This window comes from Trachemys scripta, chromosome 10 (assembly GCF_013100865.1).
Source record: "Trachemys scripta elegans isolate TJP31775 chromosome 10, CAS_Tse_1.0, whole genome shotgun sequence".
Taxonomy (NCBI): domain Eukaryota; kingdom Metazoa; phylum Chordata; order Testudines; family Emydidae; genus Trachemys; species Trachemys scripta.
The window spans coordinates 18,525,481-18,552,711 of record NC_048307.1 but is presented as its reverse complement, the minus strand read 5'-3'; the positions used below and the strand labels follow the sequence as shown (position 1 = coordinate 18,552,711).

The window sequence follows — 27,231 nt, the reverse complement described above, 5'->3', positions numbered from 1 at the left end:
GGCTGATCAAGGGCTGCTCCAAGCCTCTAGAGGAGGCGCATTCCACTAGAATTCCAGTCGAATTCATCATAGTGAAATTAGACGAGCTGGGCCTTCTCCTAAACAGGGGGAAGTCAACTCTATCCCCCCTTCAGCAGATAGAGTTCATAGGGATGGTTCTGGACTCGACCCAGGCTGGGGCCATGGGCGACACTATTCAGAGTCTCAGGCAGTTTCCCACCACCACAGCATGAAACTGCCTAAGACTCCTCGGACACATGGCCGTATGTACCTACGTGGTGCAACATGCCAGGCTCAGGCTTTGGCCATTCCAGTCGTGGCTAGCCTCGGTGTATTGGCCAATTTGAGACAGGTTGGACAGGGTAGTGACTCTGCCTCACCCGGTCCTCTACTCCCTTCTGTGGTGACTCAACCCACAGGTGGTGTATGCAAGGGTTCCCTTTGCCAAGCCCCAGTCAAATCTCTCGTTGGTGATGGACGCATCAGACTTGGGCTGGGGAGCTCATTTAGGAGACCTCAGGCCTCTGGTCTCAGGTGGATCTGGGTCTCCACATCAATGTCAGAGAGCTGAGAGCACTGCGCCTGACGAGTCAGACTTTCTGAGCCCACCTAACAGGGAGTTGTGTATCAGTTATGATATAAAACGTTGCCATGGTGTTGTCTATCAACAAACGGGGGTGCATGCTCCTCTCCTCTGTGCCAGGAAGCCCTCATGCTGTGGGACTTCTGTGTAGAGCATTCGATTCATTTCCAAGCATCATACCTCCCTGGAGTGCAGAACGAGTTGGCGGACTACCTTAGCAGGTCGTTCCATGGCCACTAGTGGTCCCTACACCCAGATATTATGAAATTAATCTTCCAATAGCGGGGGTTTCCCCAGATAGACCTGTTCGCCACACGACGCAACAGGAAGGGCCAGCTGTTTTGCTCCTTCCACAACCACAGTCCGGGCTCCTTAGCGGACACGTTCCTCTTCCCATGGGGAGACTATCTCCTTTACATGTTCCCGCCCATTCACAAGGTACTACTCAAAATAAGAAGGGAACAAGCTTCGATGATAGTAGTAGCTCCAGCTGCCTGGCCCCACCAACACTGGTACACATTGCTCCTGGAAATGTCCGTGGAAGCCCCAGTCACCTTGCCGCTCTTCCCAGACTTAATAACTGAGGACCACAGACACCTTCAGCACCCAAACCTCGAGTCGTTGCACCTCACAGTGTGAAAGCTCCATGGCTGAATCTGATGGAGCATGCTTGCTCGGACCAGGTTAAACAAGTCCTCCTTGGCACTAGGAAACCCTTCACCAGGGCGACCTACCTTGCCAAGTGGAAGCGATTTTTCAATCTAGGCAGCACAGTATCATTTATCTCTGACGCTCGCCACTATCCCCCTTATATTGGATTACCTCCTCCATCTCAAGCAGCAAGGTCTGTCCATGTCATCAATAAGGGTTCACCTGGCTGCCATTTCAGCCTTCCATCCGGGTACCACTGGCTGGTTGGTCTTTGCCAACCCTATGATCAGTCGTTTTCTGAATGGTCTCAACAAGCTATATCCACAGGTCAGGCAACCAATCCCGGCTTGGGACCTCAACCTGGTCCTTTCCAAACTGATGGGTCCACCCTTTGAACCACTGGCGATGTGTTCCCTGCTCTGTCTCTCATACAAGGTGACGCTTCTGGTAGTGATAATCTCAGTCAGGAGGATGTCTGAGCATAAGGCTTTAACATCAGAGCCTCCATACTGCACCATGTTCTATAAGGACAAGGTGCAGCTCAGACCTCACCCGGCTTTCCTCTCGAAGGTTGTCTCCCAATTTCACATTAACCAGGACACCTTTCTCACAGTATTCTATCCTAAGCCGCACTCGAATGGCAGGGAGCAGAGGCTTCACTCATTGGATGTCCGCAGAACCCTAGGCTTCTACATTGAGAGAACAAAGCTGTTCCTAAAGTCTGTCCAGTTATTCATGGCAGTGGCGGACAGACTGAAAGGTCTACCTGTCCCTTCTCAATGGATTTCTTCATGGATCACATCCTGCATCCGTGAGTGCTACAAGCTCGTGGGGTGCCCGCTTCTCTGATCATTGCGCACTCCACCAGGGCTTAGGCCTCTTCAACGATGTTCCTGGCGCAGATTCCCACCCAGGAAATATGCAGAGTGGTGACGTGGTCCTCCATACACACTTTCACCACGAACTACGTGATTACCCAGCAGGCCAGAGATGATGCGGCTTTTGGTAGAGCGGTGCTCCAATCAGTAGACAATTCCAACCTTGCCTCCTGAACTTGGGCTTGGGAGTCATCTGATTGGAACTGACATGAACAAGCACTCAAAGAAAAAAAAAACAGTTACTCACCTTCTCCTAACTGTTGTCCTTCAAGATGTGTTGTTCATGTCCATTCCAAACCCCACCCTCCTACCCCGCTGTTGGAGTAGCTGGCAAAAAAGAACTGGGTTGGGGTGGGGTGTCGGGTCGGCAGGGTCCTATATTGGGCGCCATGAAAGCGCGACTCCAGGGGGTGCCCAGGATGACCCTACAGATACTGCTAGGGGAAAAATCTTCCAGTTGTCATGCACGCAGCACACGCACACCTGATTGGAAAGGACATGAACAACACATCTCGAAGAACAACAGTTACAAGAAGATGAGTAACCATTTTTTCTGAGTCCCAGTCCGGTGCCTTAACCACAACATATAGAAAATCATCTTGATTCACCAGGCAATATTAAGGAAATATTAGTGCTTTATCCCGTCACACAGCAATCACTCCCAAATAGTAGCTCACCAGTTAAAACAAAATTTCTCAAGGGAAATTGGTCTCTTTCAAGTCTTATCCGTTCCTTTGTTAATAATAGTACTAAGATGTGCAAGGTTTTCATGTAGACACATGGGTATACAAACTTGCTAAGTACCATAGAAGATTAATCCAGCTTCAGATATAACTCCTTATACAGAACTTGCCATAATGTATCTGAAGTCTAAATCATTTGATGCGATGGGGAGGAAATTGTTCTTATGATAAATGCAATTCTTTACTCTGAAATAATAATCTTAGTCTTTTACTAACTATAAAATGAGCGTCAAAACCATCCATGAGTCATTCTGTGAGTTGGAGTTCAGCAAGACCTATAGTGCTTGTTCACCAGATGGGAAATAAGCTCTTCAAACCAAAGGATATTATTTATTTCTCTTGTTCTAAATTTTCTGTATTTCCTAGGACAGAAACAGATTACCAGATTCAGTTTTAGGCTAAGTCTGGACTGCTTCCAAGAAGTGTGTTTACAGCAAGAAAGCTAACTCGAGTTAGCTGTTATCTTGCTGTAGAAACGCACTTATTTTTGGCAATGCATAACTCCCAATCATTTGGCAAACCTAGTAATACCTTGTATGTTCTTCACCAGATGTGAATAGTTTCATGTGAACATGAGCAACATCAGAAATCTTCAGTGAGGATGACACGCTTCTCCCAGACATCAGAAGAGTAGCCACATTAAAGTTTTCTGTGATGCTCCAAAGCTCACTCCAAAACTGTCATAGCTAAGATGTATGCTGAATAACAAAGTACACTTGAAAGGGAGAATCTCTTACTCCTTTCATAACATGATTTTGAAATTTAGTTTGTTCCTCTCTGAGATTTGCAAAATCAATTTTTGTCCTTTTTCTTGTAGTGGTAGCTAATGTATCCTTTCTCTTGTTTCTCAAGGAACAGATCCCTGCCAAGTTTACTTCCTAGTTTATCAGTATCATTAATATATCAGAAGAATTTTAGTTAGCTAAATTGTACTCCCTCAGATTGCTAGTTGGCTGTCTCTATAGCAACAGAACAAAAATATTAGCAGCTGTTAGTGGTTCAGTCACTGGTGACAGGGTGATGGGTTTTTAAAATTAGTACCTGGCTAGGGTATGTCTACATTACAACAGTACAGCTACGGCACTGCAGCTGTGCCGCTGTAGTCTGTAATATAGAAACGTCCCACAGCGACAGAAGGGGTCTTTCTGAGAGTCTGGCTAATTCACCTCTCTAATAGGTGGTTGCTAGATGGATTGAAGAATTCTTCCATTGACCTAATTGAGTCTACAGTGGTGGTTAGGTCAACCTAACTGCATTGCACAGGGCATGAAATACACATATATCACTATGGATCTGCAGAAGGCCAAAGACTTTGGTGCTGAGGTTCTGGGCTTCCGAGAAAGCTCTGGTCTTACTCCATAGTAAAGTTGGTCCAGTGGAGTCCTACTATGCTGGACTCCCCCAGAAATCCCTGTTAAGTGAGGGATCTCACCTGAGTGCCACTGAGCCCCCTGACCCACCAGCCTGGGCTCCCTTTACACTGTACTGCTGTGATCAGCCTGCCACTCCCTCTCCCAGGCTCCAGCACATATACAGGTAGGGACACACCCAGCTGCACTACACACACATGCTGTCATGAGCTCTGCAGGGGGAGGCTACAGCTAAGGAACTGCCCAGCTACTCAAGTGCACAAACTCCTCGGGAGTGTAAACCCAAAATTATTCCGTCTTGCGCTGCACAGTGATCTGTACAGAGTAAGCTCATGAAATTCACCCCTGCTGTCAATGTGGAGAAGGATATGTAACAGCTTTCTGCCCCACGTTATGAGTCCCACACACTGGTTTTAGACAAAGCAAAAATAAGTTTAACTACAAAAGATCGATTTTAAGTGATTATAAGGAATAGCAAACAGATCAAAGCAGATTACCTAGCAAACAAACAAAACATGCTAACTAAGCTTAATATACACTAAAGAAATTGGATATCATTAGCAAATTCTCACCTAAATGACGATTCAAGCAGTCTGTAGCCATTAAAGGGCCAGCTGCACTTGCTTACAGCTTAAAAACCCCAGGTATTCCTTTCACACCCTAAAAATCCTTTTAGCCTGGGTCTAGCACTCCCCCCCACCCCAGTTCAGTCTGTGTTCCTCAGGTGTTTCAAAGAGTCTCTTTGAGGCGGGGAGTCAGTGAAGATCCACAATGATGTTGCTCCCCTGGCTTAAGTAGCTTTTGAATAGGGTGGGAACCCTTTGTCTCTAAGCTTGGTTCTCACACCAGTCAGTGGAAAAACATTGGTATTCCAAGATGGAGTTCAGTACCAGGTGACCTGGTTACATGTCCCTGTAGTGCCACAGTATCCATTGCTTGGAGGCCGTTTGTAGCATCCTCAAGAAAACTCTCCAGTGGGAGATAAACTTCTAATGCCTATTGTTTTCCCTAATGGTTCATTAACTCGAATGGGCCCTTCCCAGCCAGCCATCTAGACTGAGCGTCTTTTGCCTAATGGGTGTTCCCCAGGTGTAAACACATTTGTAATACAGATCTATAGTTAATATTCCTAATTTCAGATACATGAATATAAACAGGATAATCATTTTCAGTAAATCATAACCTTTCCAATGATATTTCACATGACTTATCTTGCATAAACTACATCAGAATTATGCCATAATCACATCATAATAATATCACTGTGAAGAATATGGGGTGCAGTATCACACCTACCATGACAGGAGATTGTATTATCTTCTCTGAGCTTCCTGGGTCTATTAGGAGGCATGATATGTATATCATCGCTGGTCTAGCTATGCCTACTGACTTCTCCCTCCCTGGGCTTGCAGAGAGCCTTCCATGGATGCTGGGGAAGGGGAAGATGTTGTCAGAGATGCAGCTGGACATCCCCTCCTCTGCCTCCTTCCACAAAGGAGGGAAGAGAGGTGGGAGGGATAGTTCAGTGGTTTGAGCACTGGCCTGCTAAACCCAGGGTTGTGAGTTCAATCCTTGAGGGGGCCACTGAGGGATCTAGGGCAAAATCAGTACTTGGTCCTGCTAGTGAAGGCAGGGGGCTGGACTCAATGACCTTTCAAGGTCCCTTCCAGCTCTAGGAGATAGGATATCTCCAATAATTTTTTAATTTTAAGAGATACACATGCTGATGATCCCCTCTATGCATGGCTCTTCACTGTGTGTTCTTCTTAGCATATGGATAAGGTGCCTCAGGTGGCATGTGACCAGGATTCATCACTGAATTTGATCTGCTGGTTGGATTGTTAGCTTCGCCGACCTTGGCCAGGTACTGATGGGGAGTGCGATGTGAACGCTGATCCTTGCCCCACACTGTGTGTTTAGGCCCATTGATATCTATGGCTATGTCAGGGTTTCTCAAACTTCATTGTACTGTGACCCCATTTCTAACAACAAAAATTACTACATGACCCCAGGAAGGGGGTCCAAATCCCAAGCCCTGCCATGCTGGGGGGAGGGGTGTGTGCAAAGCCAAAGCCAGAGCCCTGCTGACATGGGGGAGGGGGGCAAAGCCAAAGCTTGAGGGCTTCAGCCCTGGGCAGGGGAGGTGGGAAGGGCTGTAACTTGAGCCCCAGTGCCCAGGGCTGAAGCCTGAGCCCCGCCTTAGAAAATCAGCCCCTAAAATCTAGAGGACATTCTCCATTAGGTATAACAATTTTAAGGTACCATGGATCAAATTTTGAGTATAATTACTTTGTAGTGTCCCTTATATAAAGAAGCAGCATCACACACTGTTAAATGTTTTCTGGCTTTCCATGGTTTTATCATTGCATATCATGACCTTCACTGGTGAGCTTGTCAGCCAGAGATTAACAAGAAGATATCTCCTTCTATGCAGTTTCATGCAGAGCTGTGGCAGGGTACTGGATAAAATAAAATTAAAATGAGTAGTATCTCTGGGAGCTGAAACCAAAAAAAAAAAAGGAAAATGCCTTTAAGAGGCTATGTGAGACTTCTTGGGGGCAGGGAAGCAGCTGAGCCACTGTTAATCTGAAGGGATTTATAAAACTGAGAGTAAAGGCGCTTCTGTTAAAAATCTCACTGGTAATATGGAGCTTCCAAGGAAGATCTTGAGGCAAGCAACGAAGGCACAGAAAATCCTGTTGCTGTTAAATGAAGTCAGGAGATAATCCCTCTGAAACTTACATGCACACATTAAATATCCTCTTTTTAATTATTTTGCAGTTTTTTAACGAGCAAATTACATGAATGTACACTGCATTTAAACACTGTGAATAGCTGTGCACACAGAGTATCTAAAGTTTGCTTCTTTCACGGCAATTTTACATTAGTGTGACAATAATGACTTTAATGAAATTACTCCAATTTTACATAGGGCTAAGTGAGATCAGAATCTGGCTCTTAGCCCTATAAACATTTCAAAAGTGATTAGTGATTTTGAGTGCCTCTGTGTTTGGGTGCCCATCAAGAGATGCATTAAAGGAGTCTGTTTAGAAAGTACTGAGCACCTGCCCTCTGAAAACCAAACTGCTTTAAAGGCGTTACGATGTGCACCCAAAAATTGAGACCCTCAAAAACATTAGTTAATCTTGAAAATTTAGGCCTTAATATTTACTGACCAACTGACATAACTGTATATTAGAGCTTGTTTAATAACTGTAAAATCTGTTAAAACATATCTTTAATATCATGAAATATAGGCCCTTTTCTGATTAGGGACAATTGGCCTGATCCTCAGTTGGTGTAAATAGATGTAAGTCTCTTAGGAACTATGTCTATTCACACCAGCTATTCTAATGTGATCCAATAACATTTTGCCTTCAAAGAAAGCAGCATGGAGCAAACCTTGAGAGCTATCTTGCCTGGAGATGACATATTATGTACAAACTCTGCATTCTGAATAGCTGGTAAGCTTGAGTGCCACTTAAAATAAGCCAAACACACTTGGAACAATATCCTATTTGAAAGAGTGGGTGCCTGTTTTGGGGCCTGACTCTGATCTCTACTGTTAAAGGAGTACTACTTGCACTGAAGTCAATGGACTTCATCAGTATAAAACAATGTGAATTCAAAACCAAGCCCTTTTTAATGTTTATTTTGTAGTATCAGAGCAAGGCCATCAGCCCTTTGTGTATGGAATTATTTCTTGTTTCTTTTTCTTGAGGCTAACATTAGTCACAGGAGACTCAAAACTATGTTGATCTGTGAAAAATAAGATTACTCATTCTTAGAACCTGTATTGCTCCACTTCTTTTGCTAGATGTTATTGTACTTTTAGATATATCAACTCATTCTGATGCTGAGATTATGGATGTAAAGGAGAGTAATCAAAGATTTAAAAGCATTATAGTTCTAGTTATTCGCAATTTTGGGGAAACAATGTATTCTGCAATTCTTTGTCCTACTTATCCCTCACCTAGCCCACTCCTCTGCCCTCTTAACACCTCCTCCACACTACCTTATTGAAAGTAGGTGTTAGTGTCTCTGAGCCATGCATTGTATTCCACTAAAACAAAACATCACCCTTTGGATCATACTCCATAATTTGTGGTTTGTCAGGAAAAAAATAAATAAGAAAAAAAGTGGCAAGATTTTTCAGGCTCTATTCAACTATCATTTAAAAAAGACATTACACGGTGTGAAAAAGCCCTCATATATTTGGTTTATGGTTTGAAATGTGAATTTAGCGCCTAAAGGCTGGGATTGGAATTAAGATAGGAACATTGTGCAGATTAACAAAACTCTTTTCTACAATCGTCAGACGATCCCATTATATGTTTAAGATTAGAAGACTGGTAACCCTGGGGAGGAAAAGAAGGAATTAAAGTAATTCACTAAGTGACTAGGAAACACTGACATTTCATGAGAAGCTGGGAAGATGGTCCTACTCCTCTTGCCCCTATCAGGCAAAGTGCTGAGCCTTGTCAACAGGCAGGGTAGGGGTTCAGTAGTTTGCAGAATCAAATCCTTTAAGAGTCAGGAGGTTGGATCTGCTTTTACTTCTTAATCTCCCTTCTAATGGTTTTTTAAGGAGCAAAAACCCTGCTTGTTCCAGAAAAGTTTGAAAACTTATTTGCTCCTGAGACCTAACCCTTTATACACTTATGCATGTGTGTAGTCCCACTGAAAAGTTATGTACCTGGGTAAGTATTTGCAAGGTTGGAGCAATTAATCACTTCTTTGGAGCAGTTATCAGAGGTATGGAAATCAGAGTAGTTAGCAGGTGTCAGGACCTTTCAGGTTAAAGCCACAACTGGGGCTATTTTGAAATCTATTTTTCTAAACTACAGTTTACACCTTTCCAAAAACTATGCTGTGGTTATCTGGTGGGTAAGGTAAGGAGTGGATGAGGAGTTGCTGATTTTCCTTGAAAATCTGATTATAAGAATTCAGTCTCAGAGTTGGGACTATTTCGCGGATGGAGGGGAAGAGATTTAAATTCTCATGAGACCGCTTTCACTTTTACACACATTTCATATCTGTAGTCTCACCTGCAGATGACATTTTTAAAAAGGCTGGTTTGTGTTTAGTTTCAACTGCAGCCCTATAAAAATAAAATGGTCCAGTCAAGCCAGTGCCCAGGCCAACTGGCAACACTCAATGAGAGCTGTCTAAAGTACACAGGCATTGCAAAGAAAAGCATCCAGCCATGCCCTAACGCCATGCTAATTCAGTGTCCATGGATCATGCTGCACTTTAGCCAGGGTTAAAATAATCCCTGAAGCACTGACAGCGGGGTGAGGAGAGGCATTTTTAACATACCTGACTCCAGCAGCACTAGCCCTGAACCATTTCCAACAAGCCACTGGCAGGGCCTTTAGCAAGAGACTAAAACTGCCCCACGGGTTAAGAATCCAGAGAAACCAGCATGGTGGGGGCAGGAAGGTCTCCAACCCCTGCCCATGACTTGATGTGTAGGAGAGGGGGGTAGTTCCCCAGTCACTGCACGAAGAAGGGGAGGGGACTGCGCTGCATATAGTGCAGCACGCAGCCTTCAACCCTGCCTGCCCCTTCGGCCTCCTCCTTCCCCCTCCCTGCTGACCATGGCCCGGGCTCTGCCCTTCAGCTGCCGCCCTCAGCGCCCGCCCTGCACAAACAGGCACCTGCCTCCCGAGCCCCCGCCTGCCCCACTCGCCCCCGGCCCCCCAGCCGGGCCGGGCTCTCCCGCCCCGCCGCCCGCTTCTGCTGCCCCCAACCTCCCGCCGAGCCGGGCCCCACGGCAGCTCCCAGCCCCATCCTGCCCCCCGGCGGGGTCCGGCGGGAAAGCCGCAGCCGCCTTCCCTCGGCAGATGGCAGTCACGGCTCGCTGCGCGCCGCGCGGGCTGCCCGGCTCCGCGCCCCGCCGGGCTCGGCGCTGCCTACTGGCGGAGGGGCGGGTGTCCTGCGGGTGCGGGTGGATCCGCGGGAGCGTGGGGTTGGGGGGGCGGGCGCGGAGCATCCCCCGGGATGGAGCTGCCCGGTGCCAGCAGCGCCTGGCTGCAGACAGACCCTGCTCCTCCTCCATCTCCCCCGCCTCCGCCTCCCTCCCCGCCCCAGCCCCCTCGGCTGCTGCGGGCCAGGGGCTGCCACATCGCCCGGCCTCCCCAGTTCCCTCGCCCCCCCCCCCGTCCGCCTTCTCCCTCCCCCCACCCTCGCTGCTGACGTCTGGCTCTGCCCGTCTGAAAACTCCGCGCCGCGGCGGATGCGGCGGCTTTCAGGGGCTCGGCAGCGGCAGCCGCGGCGAAGATGGTGGCGGCTCCGTGCGCTCGCAGGCTGGCCCGGCGCTCGCACTCGGCGCTCATCGCGGCGCTCACCGTGCTGCTCCTGCAGACCCTGGTGGTGTGGAATTTCAGCAGCCTGGACTCCGGCGAGGAGCAGCGGGCCGGCGGCGGCCGGGAGAAGCGGGACCGGGGCGGCGGCGCCGGTGAGAGCAGCGACCACCGGGCGCATCAGCACCGCAGAGGACCTGCTGCATTCCACAGCAAGGCGCTGGTAGGTGCTGCCGCCCCCCCCCGCCGACCTCCATTCGCAGCCCGCCCCAACCCTGGCATCGGGGGCACCCGAAGGCTGCAGCGCGCCCCGGTCCCTCTCCCCCCTGCTTTGCACTTGGCCAGCTCGGCGGCGGCGGTGTAATTAATCGACTCTTCTCAGCAGGGTCGGGTTGGCCCCTTGCAAGTCTGCAAGAGGCATTCGGGCAGCTTCTTGCGTCTGCGTCGGGGGGAGGGGGCGATATGCATTTCCAGAACCCCAGGGCTTGGACCGGGGGAGAGGGGGGGGGGGAGAGAAAATCTGCTGGTGGCTTTTAAAGTGCAGTCGGGAGAGAAAGGCAAGAAGTTCTGCGGATGGGCGCCGGGTGGTTTTCGTGATCAGTGCATGCGCTGTAAGTGCCGTTAGAAGGCACGGGCAGGTAATTGATTGAAAAAGATCCAGCCTGGAGCCGCTCTGAAAACTTTGAAAGACGCTGCTCCGCTGCTGGAGTCATCGCTTTAACTGTGGCAATTGGGGTGGGAGGTGGGGGTCCTGCAAATAGGGTGACCAGATGTCCCGATTTTATAGGGACAGTCCCGATTTTGGGGGCTTTTTCTTATATAGGCTCCTATTACCCCCCCCACCCCCTGTCCTGATTTTTTACAGTTGCTATCTGGTCACCCTACCTGCAAAGTTAGAACGGAATGGGACCGATGTGTTGTAATTTCTCCGCTGGCCAGCAAGGCTCCCACCCCCAACCTTTGGAAGTAGCCGTGCTTGAGATGGCACGATCTAGGCACAGAAAACCTCCTTGGCGCTAACCAGTGCTGGGGTTGTTCAGAACAAGTCCGTGGAGGTGCATATTATTTATACATCATCACAGTGACGTATTTGTTTTAAACGTTCCCTCCCTCCCCCCATCTACACCCTGCATGCCTGCAAATCTGCTTTCTAAGGATTTCAGTCGTGGGAATGGGACTGTGCTTGTTGATTGGGCATCGTTTCATGTTCATGAGGGTTCTTGCGCGCTGGCTGGGCGCTGCTGTGGGAATGGCTTGTTGTACTCATAGGCTTGTCACTCACGTTTCCTGTGGTGTGAAAGTGACAAAGGAGCAGACAGCGCTGCAGCGGCGTTTTCTACTCCCCTGGCTGCTGGCAGCAGGAGACAGACCTACTAGACTCCGCTTTCCCATCATGTCACTCCTCTCTAGGAAAGGAGACTGTAACATTTTAACCCCTCCCCCCCTTCTCCCCGCAGGCTTGGTTCTCTCCACCTCAAATCTTGACTCTGCTCTTGCTCTTCACTCTAGAGCCCTTCACCTTGGAGTGCAGCTTTCCTATCCTATGGAAGAAAGTGATGTAGCTATTGAGTGTCTCTCTCCTCTTAGGGACTGAACCAAGCTCACAAGTATTCTCCCCAAAGAAAGTGAACAAACAGCAGGGGACCTAGTTATAAAACAGCAACAAAGGAAAATGCTTTAATGGGATCCTCTATTATTAGAAGTCCTCTTTTGAGACTTAATTATATTTTGAAATGCATCATTTTCTGAATCTTCCAAACCTCAGTCTGGTGTAGTTATCTCACTGATACATTCTTAAGGCCCTTACTATGCTGCTTTTTTGCATCTGGAAAACACACTGACACTATTCTTGATTGCACAACTGTATCAGGTACAGCAGGCAACCAGTGGTGAAATTTAATGCAATAATTTATTAGCCCACTAAGAATTAAATTCTTTATTTTTTTGCATACTCTCTAATGTCTATTTAAATTGCTTGAGCCTGGAACCACTGCATTTTCACAAAAGTAATTAGAAATTAAAAAAGTTATATTTCTGAATTGCAAACAGGCATGCAGTGGTATAGGTTTCCAAAGAAATGAATATGAAGCCCCAAATGTATTTCATTATGTATAAATGGTATTTAGTTTTCTGTAGTTCAAGAGAAGCTTCCTTTGTTTATGAGCTTTGCTTTAATAGACTTCTATATAAATCTGATTTAGGGAAGTTTTGCGTTGTCCCTTTTCAGATATGCACATTCTCTTTGTATCTATTTCTATCTCTGTATACATCATAAGAGAGAAAGCAAGAGTCTAGGGTTAGCTATGCCTTGTCTTCATAGATGACTGTGGGTGTCTCAACCACAAGTATGTTTTATGAAATCATCCCCTGTAATAAGAATAGATTAATGTTCTGTTGCTAAAATTCAGGGACGGTCTTCTGGAAGATTGCATACACTGTACCAGCGTGTGTGTTGAGCTTTTTTCAGCTTCCAAATAAAAGAATCTAAAATTCCTGCTTACTAAAATTAGCTTTTCTCTTGCTTTATTTTTACACAGTCCTCTCACTTTAATGACTTGTGTTCTGAAATTTTACATGTCAGACTTTACCCTCTTTCTCCTAGTATTCTGCCCTGTGCTCTCTTTTTTCCATTTATGTCGCTGTTTTCAGACCTCCTTTTTTCTCAAGCTGTTTCTCCCATCCCTCCAGTCTTGTATTTAGTTGTTGTCACATCAGGATTTATTTATTAAAGCAGTCACAGCTGTGACTTCTTTCAGGCCCAGGAGTCAACCTGAAACAAGTTTGCACCTATGTGCCCCTAGTATAACCAAAGGAAGGGGGCAGGCTCATCCTGCGGTCCTGTGGAGAAAATGCCTGTTATGAGCTCTGAACTGCAAGGGGCCATAAGACCATCATGTACTGGAACATGAAAGAATAAGACTGTGAAGCCTATGAAAAAGCTCACAAGGTTTTCTTGAAAATACAGCATTATGAACTGCCCATACAGCTTTGCTATTAAAAGTGAAGAAGATAATGTGGTGTCACTCAAAATGCTGATGTTGTACAAAGTCCTGAAATATTGGCTGTGTGATGCTCACAGTATTAAAACAGATATTTCAGTGCTTCTTACATCATTTGTGGATATGCATATTTAGAATAATATTTTTATGCTGACGATTAGCAGTCATTCCTTTATACGCTTGCTTTCGTTAAAGACGTAAATACTGAGTGATCCGGCTCCTTTTGAATCATGGTTTAGATAACCTGCTGTGTAAACACGTTCTATGAACTTATTATCCCTACACTTGCTACGGCCTGGTCTACTCTTAAAAATTAGATCGACCGAACTACATGGCAGAGCTGTGAAAAATTTTGTATCTTGGCCACCGTAGTTAGCTCAACCTAACCCTTAGTGTAGACGCAGCTAGGTTGATAGAAAAATTCTTCTGTCGACCTACTTACCTCCTCTCTGAGAGGTAGATTAATGCATCAATGGAAAAACCCCTTCTGTTGATGTAGGAGGTGTCTACACTACAGTGACACAGATGCTGCTGTGCTGGTCTAGCATAGACAAACCCTAAGTAACCAGTGGGTGTCCCACTGAGCCATGCCACAGTATCTTAAATATGAAACAAACAGTAATGTTGTATAAACAATATACACATGCGGTGTGGGGATAGATGATTTGGCAACACTTGTGGCTTTGCTTAAACTGCACCCCTCAGAGTGGTGACCATCTTTACACTTACTTCATCAGCAGTATACACACCCACTAAGCATCCATTTGATGACTAAAACATGTGCTTGATGGACCACAAATTGGATTTTTTGCAAATTTCTGGTAGAAATCAAACTAAGTATGAAAGATAAAGAGCTCTACTTAATATTCTGTCAACCCCTTTGAAGTTGGTAGGCTAAATTCGCAAACTACTGACCTACAACTGTCTTTTCCACAGATACATTGTTCATCTCAGTGTCATGCACATGACTGTCTTTATATTTAGGGGTGCACATTTGCTTATGTCAGATATGAAATATTAGCAAGAATTTTTTAGGAACATAGGACCTGTTTCTGATCCACACGGTATATAGGGATTAGCCCTATTAAGCTTTCTGGATCCCCAGAGACTACAAGCGACCGCTGGGCAGACCGAAAATGTGCTGGGCTGATCCCGTGACAAAACTCTTTGGCCAGAAATGTAAAGAACGTACTCGTAACAAAATAGAATGGTGCGGCGTCAACTTGCGTTCATGGAGGGACAGACGAGGACAAGCCAGAGAAAGGTGAAGGTCAATGGAGTTACACCAGTATTAAAATCTGTGTAGGAGAAAACTCCGGCCCATAATTTCTGGTGCTCTGTTTTTGTTTTAAAACACAATTTATATACTTCCTGAGCTGGTTTAGGTTTTCCTTTTTCAGCCTAAATTTCCCATAGTTTGCATTTATCAAATTTATCAAATTTGTTATAGGATATTTTCAAAAGTTGGCTGGCCTGAGTACAGTAGCTCCATTATACCCAAACAACTCTAGGGCTTAACCATTTCAAGAAGATTTTGACACAAAGTACTATATTCAAAGTACTATATATCCTCTCCGTTTATTTTTTTTTTCAGTTTAATCATAAGAGCACAGAATGCAGTTTGTTCTAGACTATTTTTACTGTTCATTCAGTCTGTTAACTGGACACTAGTGTTAAAATACTCATTGATGTGCCCAAAGGGAAGAACTGAATGTCTCCATCTGTGTGAAATAGTGGATACGTTGATCACTTTTCCTCCCTCCAGGAGAGACCATAATCATATTAAAAATATCTCTAGACTTTTTTTTTTAGCAAGAGCCACTTGTACATTAGATCCAACTTATTTTCTAATGTTTGCATAGAAAATATTTTGGACATTTGCTGAAGGTGGAACTTCCAAAAGCTCTGTCCAAATATTGCCACATATGGCTAAAATCTTTATTTTTAATTTTCCCTTCTTTTTTTGCTTCTGATCAGTGTGCAGAAATATATACAAGTATTAAAGAATGACATTTATTTTATTGTACTGAATCAAACACTAAGAGGTAAATAGTGTGGGGTTTTGGTAATTACTTCTGTAGGAAAAGAAACAATTTTTGAACCAAGTGTTTAAGGGGTATTTAGATTTATTCTAAATGCCATCAGATACATATAATAAGAAATTTCACTTGCAAAATGAAAAAAACTGCATTATAGTAAAAATGTTACCATTGTACCTGGGTATAATTAAATGCAAACTGCCAACTTGGCATAAAGAAATAATTTTGAACTGAGCTATTCTGCAAGTGAAAAAATTTACTGTGCTAGATCCCCTTACTCATAAGCCAGTTTCCTGCTGTTGTTCACGTTTAATTAAATCGTATTATGGATGTCTTTAAAGAAGTGTGAATTATATCAGTAACATTGACTTAAGTGGGTACTTGTAACAATATCTTTTTTTTTTTTTACATCCATTCAGGGCTATTTACAGAAGCTTTATGCGTTCAGCAATTATATATAGTAATTGATACCAAACAATAATTATGCTATTGTCTGAGAAAGGGTTGATTTTATTTAAAGGTATTATCTTTGAAAGGCATTGCAAAAGCTTTTTGCGGGAACGGAGTAAGTGTAATGTTTATTCTTAACAGAATTTTTAAATTCAGCTTGGTAGTGGTGGTGGAAGTGTCTTGCTGGATATTCTGCATTATGAGCCTTAAGGAAGGAAAGGAATGCAAATCTCAGCTTTGGGGCTGGTGCTGATGAAATGAATGTGACAGGGGAACTTCTGCTATAATTTTAGCTCACACTCAGTGTTGCATGCAGTTGACATGCAGTTATGCATTGCAGTGGATGCACTCACATTACCCAGCTGTGGCCTCTTCCCCGGAACCAGTTATTGAAAGCATCTGATGTGGGCTGCATGACTTTCTTTAATGTCATGTGTCATACAGCCCCATTGGGTTTTCATTCTTGTGTATAAGATAGTAAAGTAAAAATGCCAGCACTTTGTTAATATGTCAGTGCAGTGAAATGTAACTGTTGCCTGGTGGTGTGTTATACTGTAGGATCAAAGCATGTCTTCAATCATTAGTCTGAAATGCTGTATACCATATTTAAGAAATTGTATAAGAACACACTGCTGGCAGCAGCTTTCTCCCTTCTATACTGAGGGGGATGGTGTGGGGTCTTGCTTTGAGCACCTTTGCTGATCACCTCTATAGTAGCCTGTGGGATGAGAGCATTTCTTAGGTAGGTAGTTTCCAAGACATTTAGGCCTCTATACATTAATACTAACACCTCAAATGCCATACAGAAATGAACAGGCAGCCCATACACATTACTGTAGAGCACTGGTGTAATATGATCATGGTGAGATACCTTGCTTAACAAGTGAGTTGCTGCATTCTGCACCAACTTTAGTTTCTAAATGGGTTTAAAGTGTCCCCTGAAGTAGGGTGCAATGGCAGCAAGGTCCTTATCTGAGAGAAAAGAACTTCCCCCCATTTTTATCTGAGCAAGAGATGGGTATCAAGATGCTGCTGAAAGATGGTCAGACAACAATAATTGGGAATTTACCACACTGCCAAGTTGCAAACATGAGTTCAAAAAGATAGCCCTGTGAATTCCATTTCTGAAATGCACCTTTCAATACAGCGGGGGGAGAAAAGCAAAAACTACCAAAGCAATGTTTTTTCTGACTTTTTTAGGTCTAAAAGGCTTAAATGAGCTTGAATGTGACCTGCACATTTTTAGGCTAAATTTCAGTCTGATGTAAATTAAGCACCAGATCATGGAATCATAGAATCTCAGGGTTGGAAGGGACCCCAGGAGGTCATCTAGTCCAACACCCTGCTCAAAGCAGGACCAGTCCCCAACTAAATCATCCCAGCCAGAACTTTGTCAAGCCTGACCTTAAAAACCTCTAAGGAAGGAGATTCCACCATCCATTCCAGTGCTTCACCACCCTCCTAGTGAAGAAGTTTTTCCTAATATCCAATCTAAACCACCCCCACTGCAATTTGAGACCATTACACCTTGTTCTGTCATCTGGTACCACTGAGAACAGTCTAGATCCATCCTCTTTGGAACCCCCTTTCAGGTAGTTGAAAGCAGCTATCAAATCCCCCCTCATTCTTCTCTTCTGCGGACTAAACAGTTGCATCCGAAGAAGTGAGGTTTTTACTCACGAAAGCTTATGCCCAAATAAATCTGTTAGTCTTTAAGGTGCCACCAGACTCTTTGTTCTTCTTGTAGTGTGGGACTCAAAACTGGACACAGTACTCCAGATGAGGCCTCACCAATGTCGAATAGAGGGGAATGATCACGTCCCTCGATCTGCCGGCAATGCCCCTACTTATACAGCCCAAAATGCCGTTAGCCTTCTTGGCAACAAAGGCACACTGTTGACTCATATCCAGCTTCTCGTCCACTGTAATTCCTAGGTCCTTTTCTGCAGAACTGCTGCCTAGCCATTCGGTCCCTAGTCTGTAGTAGTGCATGGGATTCTTCCGTGCTAAGTGCAGGACTCTGCACTTGTCCTTGTTGAACCTCATCAGATTTCTTTTGGCCCAATCCTCTAATTTGTCTAGGTCCTTCTGGATCCTATCCCTACCCTCCAGTGTATCTGCCACTCCTCCCAGTTTAGTGCCATCTGCAAACTTGCTGATGGTGCAGCATCCTCCAGATCATTAATGAAGATATTGAATAAAACTGGCTCCAGGACTGACCCTTGGGGCACTCCGCTTGATACCGGCTGCCAACTAGACATGGAGCCATTTATCACTACCCGTTGAGCCTGATGATCTAGCCAGCTTTCTATCCACCTTATAGTCCATTCATCCAGCCCATACTTCTTTAACTTGCTGGCAAGAATAGTGTGGGAGTCCGTATTAAAAGCTTTGCTAAAGACAAGAAATAACACATCCACTGCTTTCCCCTCATCCACAGAGCCAGTTATCTCATTATAGAAGACAATTAGGTTAGTCAGGCATGACTTGCCCTTGGTAAATCCATGCTGACTGTTCCTGATCGCTTTCCTCTTCTCTAAGTGCTTCAGAATTGATTCCTTGAGGACCCGCTCCATGATTTTTCCAGGGACTGAGGTGAGGCTGACTGGCCTGTAGTTCCCCGGATCCTCCTCCTTCCCTTTTTTAAAGATGGGCACTACATTAGCCTTTTTCCAGATCCTGTGACCCCCACCCATGTGAGCACACCTGTTGATTCCAGTGGGACAGCTCACCAGAATAGGGGTTAGCAGAATTAGCCTTATGTAAACAAGAGGCCTCCTTGGGGCAGCCCAGCAAATGGCCTCTTGCCTCAGTTTCCCTCTTCAGTTCACAGTAAGTCCAATACAAGCATAGAATTATAGAACCGTAGGACTGAAAGGGACCTCAAGAGGTCTTCTAATCCAGTCCCTGCACTCATGGCATATCCTCAAGTCTCACCAGCCTGATGTCTTTCACCAGATCTGGACTCTTTATCCATAGTCCTTTGTCCCTCCACCAGGACAGCCAACCCAGCCCTTCCTTCTCAGGCACAAACTTGCTCTTCCTAGAGAGCATTCTGGAGCCTCTCCTGGTTCTTCTGGGCCCAGATCCCCAGCAAGAGGACACTAGTGGGTAAGCTTCTCCCCTCCCTTCAGCTCTCTGGCTCTTGATTCCGGCTCAGAGCCAGCAGATAACTCCCTCTCTTGCTCCTTCCGGCCTTCCGTCAGTCCTGGCTGTCTGACTGAAGGACATCAAGCATTCTTTCTAACTGAACCAGTCTGCTCCTGCCGCTCATAACTAAGTTGCAGGCTTCTGATATCTTCCCAGATGCTGCCCTGCCCTCTCAATTGGCCACCCGGTCTGGAACAGGAGCGCTCAGCCCAATTTCTTTTAGTGGGCCTGCTCCCCTATTATCTCCTGACATGGCAGAGTTATAAATTTCCTAAAGAATGGGTCCATAATGGAAATACTGACTTGGCCATTAACCACAGCTTCACTAGTTATCACAAGGATAATAACACCAAAGTACAACCTTAATAACAATTCAAAAGGGCAGTGAAGACAACTAATCATTTCATAATGAGAAAGGAGGAAAACAATACATTTAGAGACACAGAACTGCATAATCATTTTACAAAGCTTTAGCACTTAACAAGGCACATGTTAATAAAACAAACAAACCTTTTCAGTAACAGGGAACTAATGTATACATTATTTAAGAACAGTATTAGAGCCAGATTAAATTGATGGACTCTTGTAGTAGTGATCTCATTAAGCATCTTTTCTGTAGGGATCTGGGAAAGTTTTTCATGAAATGGATTTTTATTAATTGGGGTTGTCGGGGGACGTCTTTTTCAGACCATTGATTACTTTGATTATTTTTTATTATGTGATAGGTCTTTGCAGATGTTTCCTTTGAAATAAAAGCCACTTTGTGTTCTTGTTTTACCAGGGAAAACCAGTTGTTGTAAAGGAGACGTATACAAATCCCATTTGCTTGTCATCGAGTATTGCAAATGGCTACTTTACAGTACAGTATAAAATATCCTCATTATCTGTCATTTTTTGGGGCTATATTGAGAAATATTTTCCAAAATGTTTTTCCCTTTCTGTTTTGAAAATGCAATATACGAAGTGGAGATTTCAGATCCATCTTAATAGTGCTAGATAGTGAAACAGGAGCTGTTAGATAAGATTAGATAAAAGCAAGAAGTAAGCATAATTTGCAGGAATAGTCACACACTGATCTTGAGGATGAATTTGAATCAGAATTACTTCTGATTTTCTTTATATAGTTATAGTTCAATCCTGCACACATTAGATTCCAGGGGAATTTTGCCTTGTTTTCAGTCATGGGAGGAGGATCAAGTCCTTTACTTGTGTATTTTTCCCCCCAGTTTTTCTCACTGGTTGTCTAACTTCCTTAGTCATAGCTCAGTGGAGATTGGTGGTATGAGATGTAAATGTGACACCCATGAAAGGTTATTTACAAGATATCTTAGGGCTAGTCTTCACTTACCGGCTGGTCCGGCGGCACGCCATCGATGTTCTGGGATCGATCCCGGAAGTGCTCACAGTCAGCGCCGGTACTCCAGCTCGCCAAGAGGAGTACGCAGCGTCGACGGGGGGAGACTTCCTGCCGCGTCTGGACCGCGGTAAGTTCGGATTAAGGTACTTCGAATTCAGCTACGTTATTAACGTAGCTGAATTTGCGTACCTTAGTCCGATTTGGGGACTTAGTGGGGACCAGGCCTTAGTTAGTAGTTCCACGCTTAACCAATGTAGATGGACTCACTGGTTCTGAGAGAGCCTTGCTTTGTGTCCCTGTTTCATTTCCTGCTTGAAAATAATCTGTTATGGAAATCCTTCAGATCTAAAGCTCATTATTTAAAGTGTTAAAATACTGCGAACGCCAAATAACAAGCAACCTAATTTTTGCCGAAATAGAGAATACTTACAAGGGTAAAATTTTAAAACATGCCTGCGTCCCATTCTCAGGCACTTCGACTCCTAAGTCCCTTCTTAGGCTTTGACACTGCACCACAGAACACTGTGTTGAAAAGAAAAGTGTTAGAACATGGGACGAGGAGTCAGAGCCCTGGGTTCTGTTTTCATGTCTACCAATAAATTTTTGTGTCATCTTCAGCAAGGCATTTACAGTCTCATTTTCAAAAGAGGATCCTAATTTTGGGCACTCAAAAATTGAAACATCCAACTTTAGACACCTTGTGTCTGATTTTTCAAAGGAGGTGAGTACTTGCGAGTCCCATGGTTTAGTTGTTGGAGTTCTGAGTGCTAAGCGTCTCAGGTGGGCCAAAGCGTCAAAGCGTCTCAGGTGGGCCACCCAAAAACAATAGTCACACTTGGAAATTTTAGCTTGAACTTTCTGTGCCTCAGTGTCCCCATCTGTAAAACGAGTAGACTCAAGCTCACGGATCTCACAGAAGCGTTGTGGGTCTCAATTAATTCCTACTTGTAAAATGCGTAGAAATCTTCAGATAAGTCTGAGCCAGCTTCTGAGCTGATGTGCATCGGCTTAGCTCCATTGAAGTCAATAGAGCTATGTTAGTTCATACCATCTGAGAATTTTGGCCTTGCAAATGTAATAATTTTTATAATAATAGTATCAAACAATTATTATTTTTCTCTTTCTTTTCATTGAAAAATGAGAACACTATTTTCTCTTGGATCAGTGCAAGTAATTCACATTAATGGCCCACATGGAAGAAATATTCATTTGTTCAGTGCCATCAGTGTGCTAGAAACTTTACAGTCATGTAGGAAGACAGGTCCCTGCCTTGAAGAGCATACAGTCTGAATAGAAATGTAGCAAGTATACATGAAATAAAATCTACTGCCCGAACTGCTTTGAAATATTACTCTTACACATTGATTCAACAAGTGACTTAAGCACATGACTAACTTTAAGCACAAGGGTAGTTTCACTGACCTCCATGGGACTAACACTTCTCTGGAACTATTGTGTTTTGTTAGGCAGGTGCTTAGGTGCCCTGCTCATAGACTTTAAGGCTACCATGATCATGATCATCTAGTCTGACCTCCTGCACATCACAGAACCTCACCCATCCTGTAATAGGCCCATAACCACTGGCTGAGTCCCTGAAGTTTTCAAATCTTGGTTTAAAGACTTCAAGTTACAGAGACTCCACCATTTACTTTAGATCAAACCAAGTGACCTGTGCCCCATGCTGCAGAGGGAGGCAAAAAATTCCCAGAATATCTGCTAGGCTGACCTGGAAGAATGCCTTCCTGACCCCAAATATGGCTGTCAGTTAGACACTGAGCATGGGGGCAAGACCCACCAGTCAGACATGTGAGAAAGAAGCCTCTTTAGCAACTTAGAGCCCTCTCCATCTAGTGCCCCATCTCTGGCTGCTGGAAATATTTGCTAATAGCTGTCGCGGATGGGCCAAGTGCCATTGTAGGCAACCTCATCCTACCACCCCCACTATAAACTTAGCAAGCACAGTCTTGAAAGAAGACTTTGCCCCCATTACTCCACTTGGAAGGCTGTTCCAGAACTCCACTCCCTGCTGAACTGGGGCCTTAATTTGTGAGTGAAGGGGGCCGCCCCTCCCACTCAGCAGCCATAAAAACTGAGAGCCACATAATGCTGTTATGATTTACACATTGTGTAACTGTTCAATTCATCCTTTTGTGTCAAGTACTGAAAGGGTCACTATGGGACACTTATCATGTGACTCTTTATTTTTAGAGAAGATTAGTGGATTCCTCTGAGGGACAAAGTATTTATGGCCCTCTTTATAGCATGTGCAAATTGGCTTTTTTGGTAATGGAATTAGAGTAAATGAGTGTTGTTTCTATAAAGTAGATAGCCAGAAAAATAGAGCATGGTTGTCACTGAGGTCAAATCTTGAATGCTTCCCTCAGTATGTTCTATTTTCACATTACTGCTGTTTCTGTATTCTGTTATATTAATAGAGAGAATTAGTGAATGGAGCCTTTATTTTGTAAAAGTAAGTTCTAAGTAGAAGGATGACACTGTCTAGTTTTAGTTTAACCAAAATTTGTGTCTGTGGGTCATGGATAGTCAAACTTCAAACTTCAGCCTTTGATTGGTTGCATCCTTCAGATGAAATTTTGGTTTGTGTGGTTGCAGTTGGAGAATTTTTTTGCATACTTCTGACTTTTGGTTTTACTTTTCCTAATGTTATGCTTTCTGAATTTCTCTGAGGTTCATGTTGTTTTATGATTGGAAGAAACCCTAAGATATTTCCAGGGTTTTTAGTCCTCTTGTAGTCCCCCTGGGTGTTGAATGTTTTCCCTGTACCTCACCTGAGTCAGTAACTAGCTAAATGACAATCCACTCAATTGTAGGCCCTTAAATTGCGTCTCCCTGCAAGAACTGCTTGCCAATAGGGACATCTTAATGTTGGAAATTTGTGTGCAAAAATACCCTGTCATCAAAGTAATATATACCCAATGGCAAAAATACTCAGTGTTAGATTAAAAATAGCAAATAATTTTTACACACAAAGGTTAAAATTTTCAAATGTTGGTAGTTACAGCTGTGGACTTACATCCATATTTAGGCACCTAATTACATTGATTTAGATGCCTGAAACGGACATTTAAATACATAAATATGTATCCAGGTGTGAGACTTTAGGCATCCAAGTTCTGAAAATGTGGCCTAAAGTATGAAGCAAGCACAAACAAGCAGAAGAAATGTAAATGGAGTAAACAAAGCTGTTAGTGTGGACACCAGGAGAATAATAATACTTTACACTGCTGTGGTATCTCAAGTTAGGCATTCACTTAATTGAGTTGAGTAGCATGGTTGCATAAATAGAATCTTTGAGATGCGATCAGCACATACTGTAAGAGCAATAGTACCTCTGCAGTGAAGAATCCGTTACCTTTTTGGCAGTCTCACAGGAGAGAAGTATAAATCTCGACTGTAATATTTTGATAAGTCACTAGTTCTTATTAAAATAATAATTATGGTGATAATTATAACTGTAGTTTGCTCTCAGACTGAGCTGCTAACTGTACTGGGGAAAAAACCCTACCTATATTCTGTTAAAATAGTTAGAGCCCTAGCGCTGCCCTTTTCATGTCACATGTGCATCTCTTGGGAGTCTCACTTGTTTCCCCCCCACATATTTTGCCAGTGTGCTGCTGCTTCAGTTTGTAGAATAAAAGGCTGCATAACTCCCCTATAGGAGGATGCTTTAAATTCCTGCGCATACCAAAGGATCTGCTCCGGCTCCAAATTGGAGTTTTTCTGTTGACCGCAATGTGATCAAAATCAGGCCCAATATTGTACAGCGCTGCAGTAGTAAAATACTGTGACGAACCCACAGTCACCTGGTTCTTCGTGGTTGTTCCCATGCTGCATGCTGCAAGCAGTGACGATAGAACTCAGCGCTCCTCCTCCAAGGCCCAGGCTCCTATAATATTTGAACTAAAGGAAACTTTTCTCCGTCAGTACATAGGAATGGACATGCTGGGTCAGACCAAAGGTCCATCTAGCCCAGTATCCTGTCTTCCGACGGTGGCCAATGCCAAGTGCCCCAGAGGGAATGAACAGAACAGGTAATCACCAAGTGATCCATCCCCTGTCTCTCATTCCCAACTTCTGGCAAGGTAGAAGTATAGATTCCATGGTACCAGCTGAGCAGTTATGATCCTACTTAGTAGAGAAAAGTAGTAGGTATGCACACTAGCTAGCTTATTATAATGTTCTGTTGGGCTCCATTTAATAAATGAATGAACTTGATTAAAGGCCTGTTCATTTATTAAATAGGATTTCAAATATGATCATTTTATAAAAAACTAGTTTTGTGGTTATACCACATCTTCCCTCCCCCTACTAATAGGAATGGTGGTACTATACTTCATTTCTCTTCAGATTAATTTTCCTGACCTAGACCTGCAGCAGTTTAGCTTAGCAGAGGCAAAGTAGAAGGCACTGCTCCTTACTTTAGGGTAGCCAGATAATAGGGTTGCCACAGTAACCCCAGGCTGGGGGGAGGGGAATTGGAGTCTGAAGTTGCTTCCCTCCCCTCGCTGTTCATCTCACCAGCTAACCAGCCAAGAAACTGAGCAAGGGGCAGAGCTAGCGCCCTGAGTTGCAGAGCAAGATTTCCTTGCTTGGGAAGAGTAGTAATTCCAGGGCAGCAGTACAATTGTATGAGCTCTGTGATTGTACAACCAATGTAAAACTTGAATAAATCTGAACTCTTGAGGTGTTTGACTTTTATACCATTCTTACCGCAGTAGTTCTCCAGATACACATCTCATTATATATCATTAAACGTGATCATCATTTTTGAGGGATAATTGGCAGAGAGACGGGGTAAGATTTCATTTGCTTGTTGGGTAGGCTTACGATATAATCCTTTTGAGCAAGCGGCACCTCTGTGGCAGAGCCCTTGTGGAACTGGGTTTATGCACATTTCCCCATTGCAGAGTTTGACTGAAAGGTAGTTTTCATGTCAAAGATGGTTTGAGCATTTTTTTTTTATATCTTTGGATCTATAAGAAGAGGTGAGAAAAAGCAGCTATCCCCAAGCTCTAAGCACCCTTGGGATAGTGATTTAGAAACACAATCCTACAGCTGTGTACAGGTTATTCACATGGCTTATAACTGAGAGCCGGATTGGGCTCTTCAGGTTAAAATGACCCATCAACCCAGTAGTAGTTAGTAGGTTTTTTTTACATTGAAAATTTAAATCAATAATATTGGATTATTTTATTTACCCTTTTTGGTGCCATCACTGTCGGACAGAAAAACTCATGCTGCAAAAGTGCCATCATTAGGATATTTCATTTTGTGTTTTTTTGGTTTTTTTTTAAAAGACCATTAGGGCAATTTTTCCTCAGTTATACTAGTGTGAATCTGGGGTAATTCTATGACATCAGTGCCTTCAATTTATCCATAAGTTATTTTGCACCAGCCTAACCAAGAGGAGAATTTGGATCTTAAAGTTAAAATGGTCCTTGAAAGGACTGTGTACTGAAATAGTGTGGAGATAAGATATGCACCAGTGATAGAGCATTTGCGTGCTTTTTGAACTGTCACTACAATTTCATAATGAGTCATAATCAGTCAGATAACATCCTATAAAGATTTTCTTGTTGGTCTATTTCTGGAGGGTGCAGAAGAAAATAAAATAAAGGGTTCTGTGGAATTTTGTGAGGCCTGGAATTAACTGAATTGCTGTATTCCATGTCCAGTTTAGCCTAAAGGAGGTGGATATCTTCCTTTTCCAGACAGGTTAATTTCAATCAGGCTTTAAGCTAAACTCCACTCTCATCAAGAACTCGATTCACAATCCCAATGGCTTCAGTTGGCTTTGGATCGAGCCATATAAGGTATTGTCTATTTAGCTTATTAACAAGTATTTGTTTTCAAGTATTAGTTGGGTTTATTTAATCTAAATGTGTTTATTTTCCTCCCTGTTGTTGAACGATTTCTTTTTGTTTGCTGGTGTTAGTTTTACTGGCTAGTCATAGAACCTAATACTACTCCGGTTGAAGTAAACGGGAGTTGTGACATTGACTCTTTGGGAAGGATTGGGCCAATATATTGGTAACACAACTGCTCAGCAAGTTAGATGGAAGGTGGATTAATATAATTGAAAAGCTAACTCTGTTTTGATTCTCTGTCAGATAGTAAATATTAATGATCCTTTATGAATCAGTGTTTCTCTTTTGTTGGATGAATGATTGTTAAATGCACTTGTGCAGTTTTATTTTTTTCCCTTTCATTATTGCTTATGAACTTGCCTCAATAAATAATGAGGCACAAAGGATTTGACTTTGCTGTCATTTGTAGGGTGCTTTGTTATTGTCTCGAAGTTGCATGGCTTGCAAGTGTATTTCCTGTTTTGTAAAAAAAGAAAAAAAAAAATTTCCTACAGCTGTTGTCGTGCTTTATGCATCTGCACTCTTGGGGTGCATGGGATCTGAGTTACAGCAGAATTTATGTATTTAAAGTCCATTGTCACCATTTATGTTGTAACTTCACCATCATGTATGGATACTGTGGGTTTTTTAATTCCTCTTGAGTAAAGTACCATGGGTGAATGTTTGGTGTCTTTACGAAGATGAAGCATGTTCAGGGCATGGTTTTGCAACTCTTACATTGGTGAGCCTTTACTCCTCTAGTAGTCCCAATGAAGTCAACTACTAACAGGAGTAAACATTCACCTGTGTAAGTAGGAGTTATACAGTTCGGCCTTAGG

At 43.7% G+C, this 27,231-nt stretch overlaps 1 protein-coding gene across 1 annotated transcript in view; it reads left to right on the top strand.

The window, feature by feature from the left end:
* The first annotated feature begins 10,399 nt into the window (after window positions 1-10,399).
* The window catches only part of XYLT1 (xylosyltransferase 1), a 318,750-nt gene continuing 301,918 nt past the window's right edge, over window positions 10,400-27,231 (top strand). Inside the window, exon 1 of the mRNA XM_034783464.1 lies at window positions 10,400-10,753. Within this exon, the coding sequence (XP_034639355.1) occupies window positions 10,508-10,753 (246 nt within the window). The 5' untranslated portion in view covers window positions 10,400-10,507. The remainder of the gene's footprint in view (window positions 10,754-27,231) is intronic.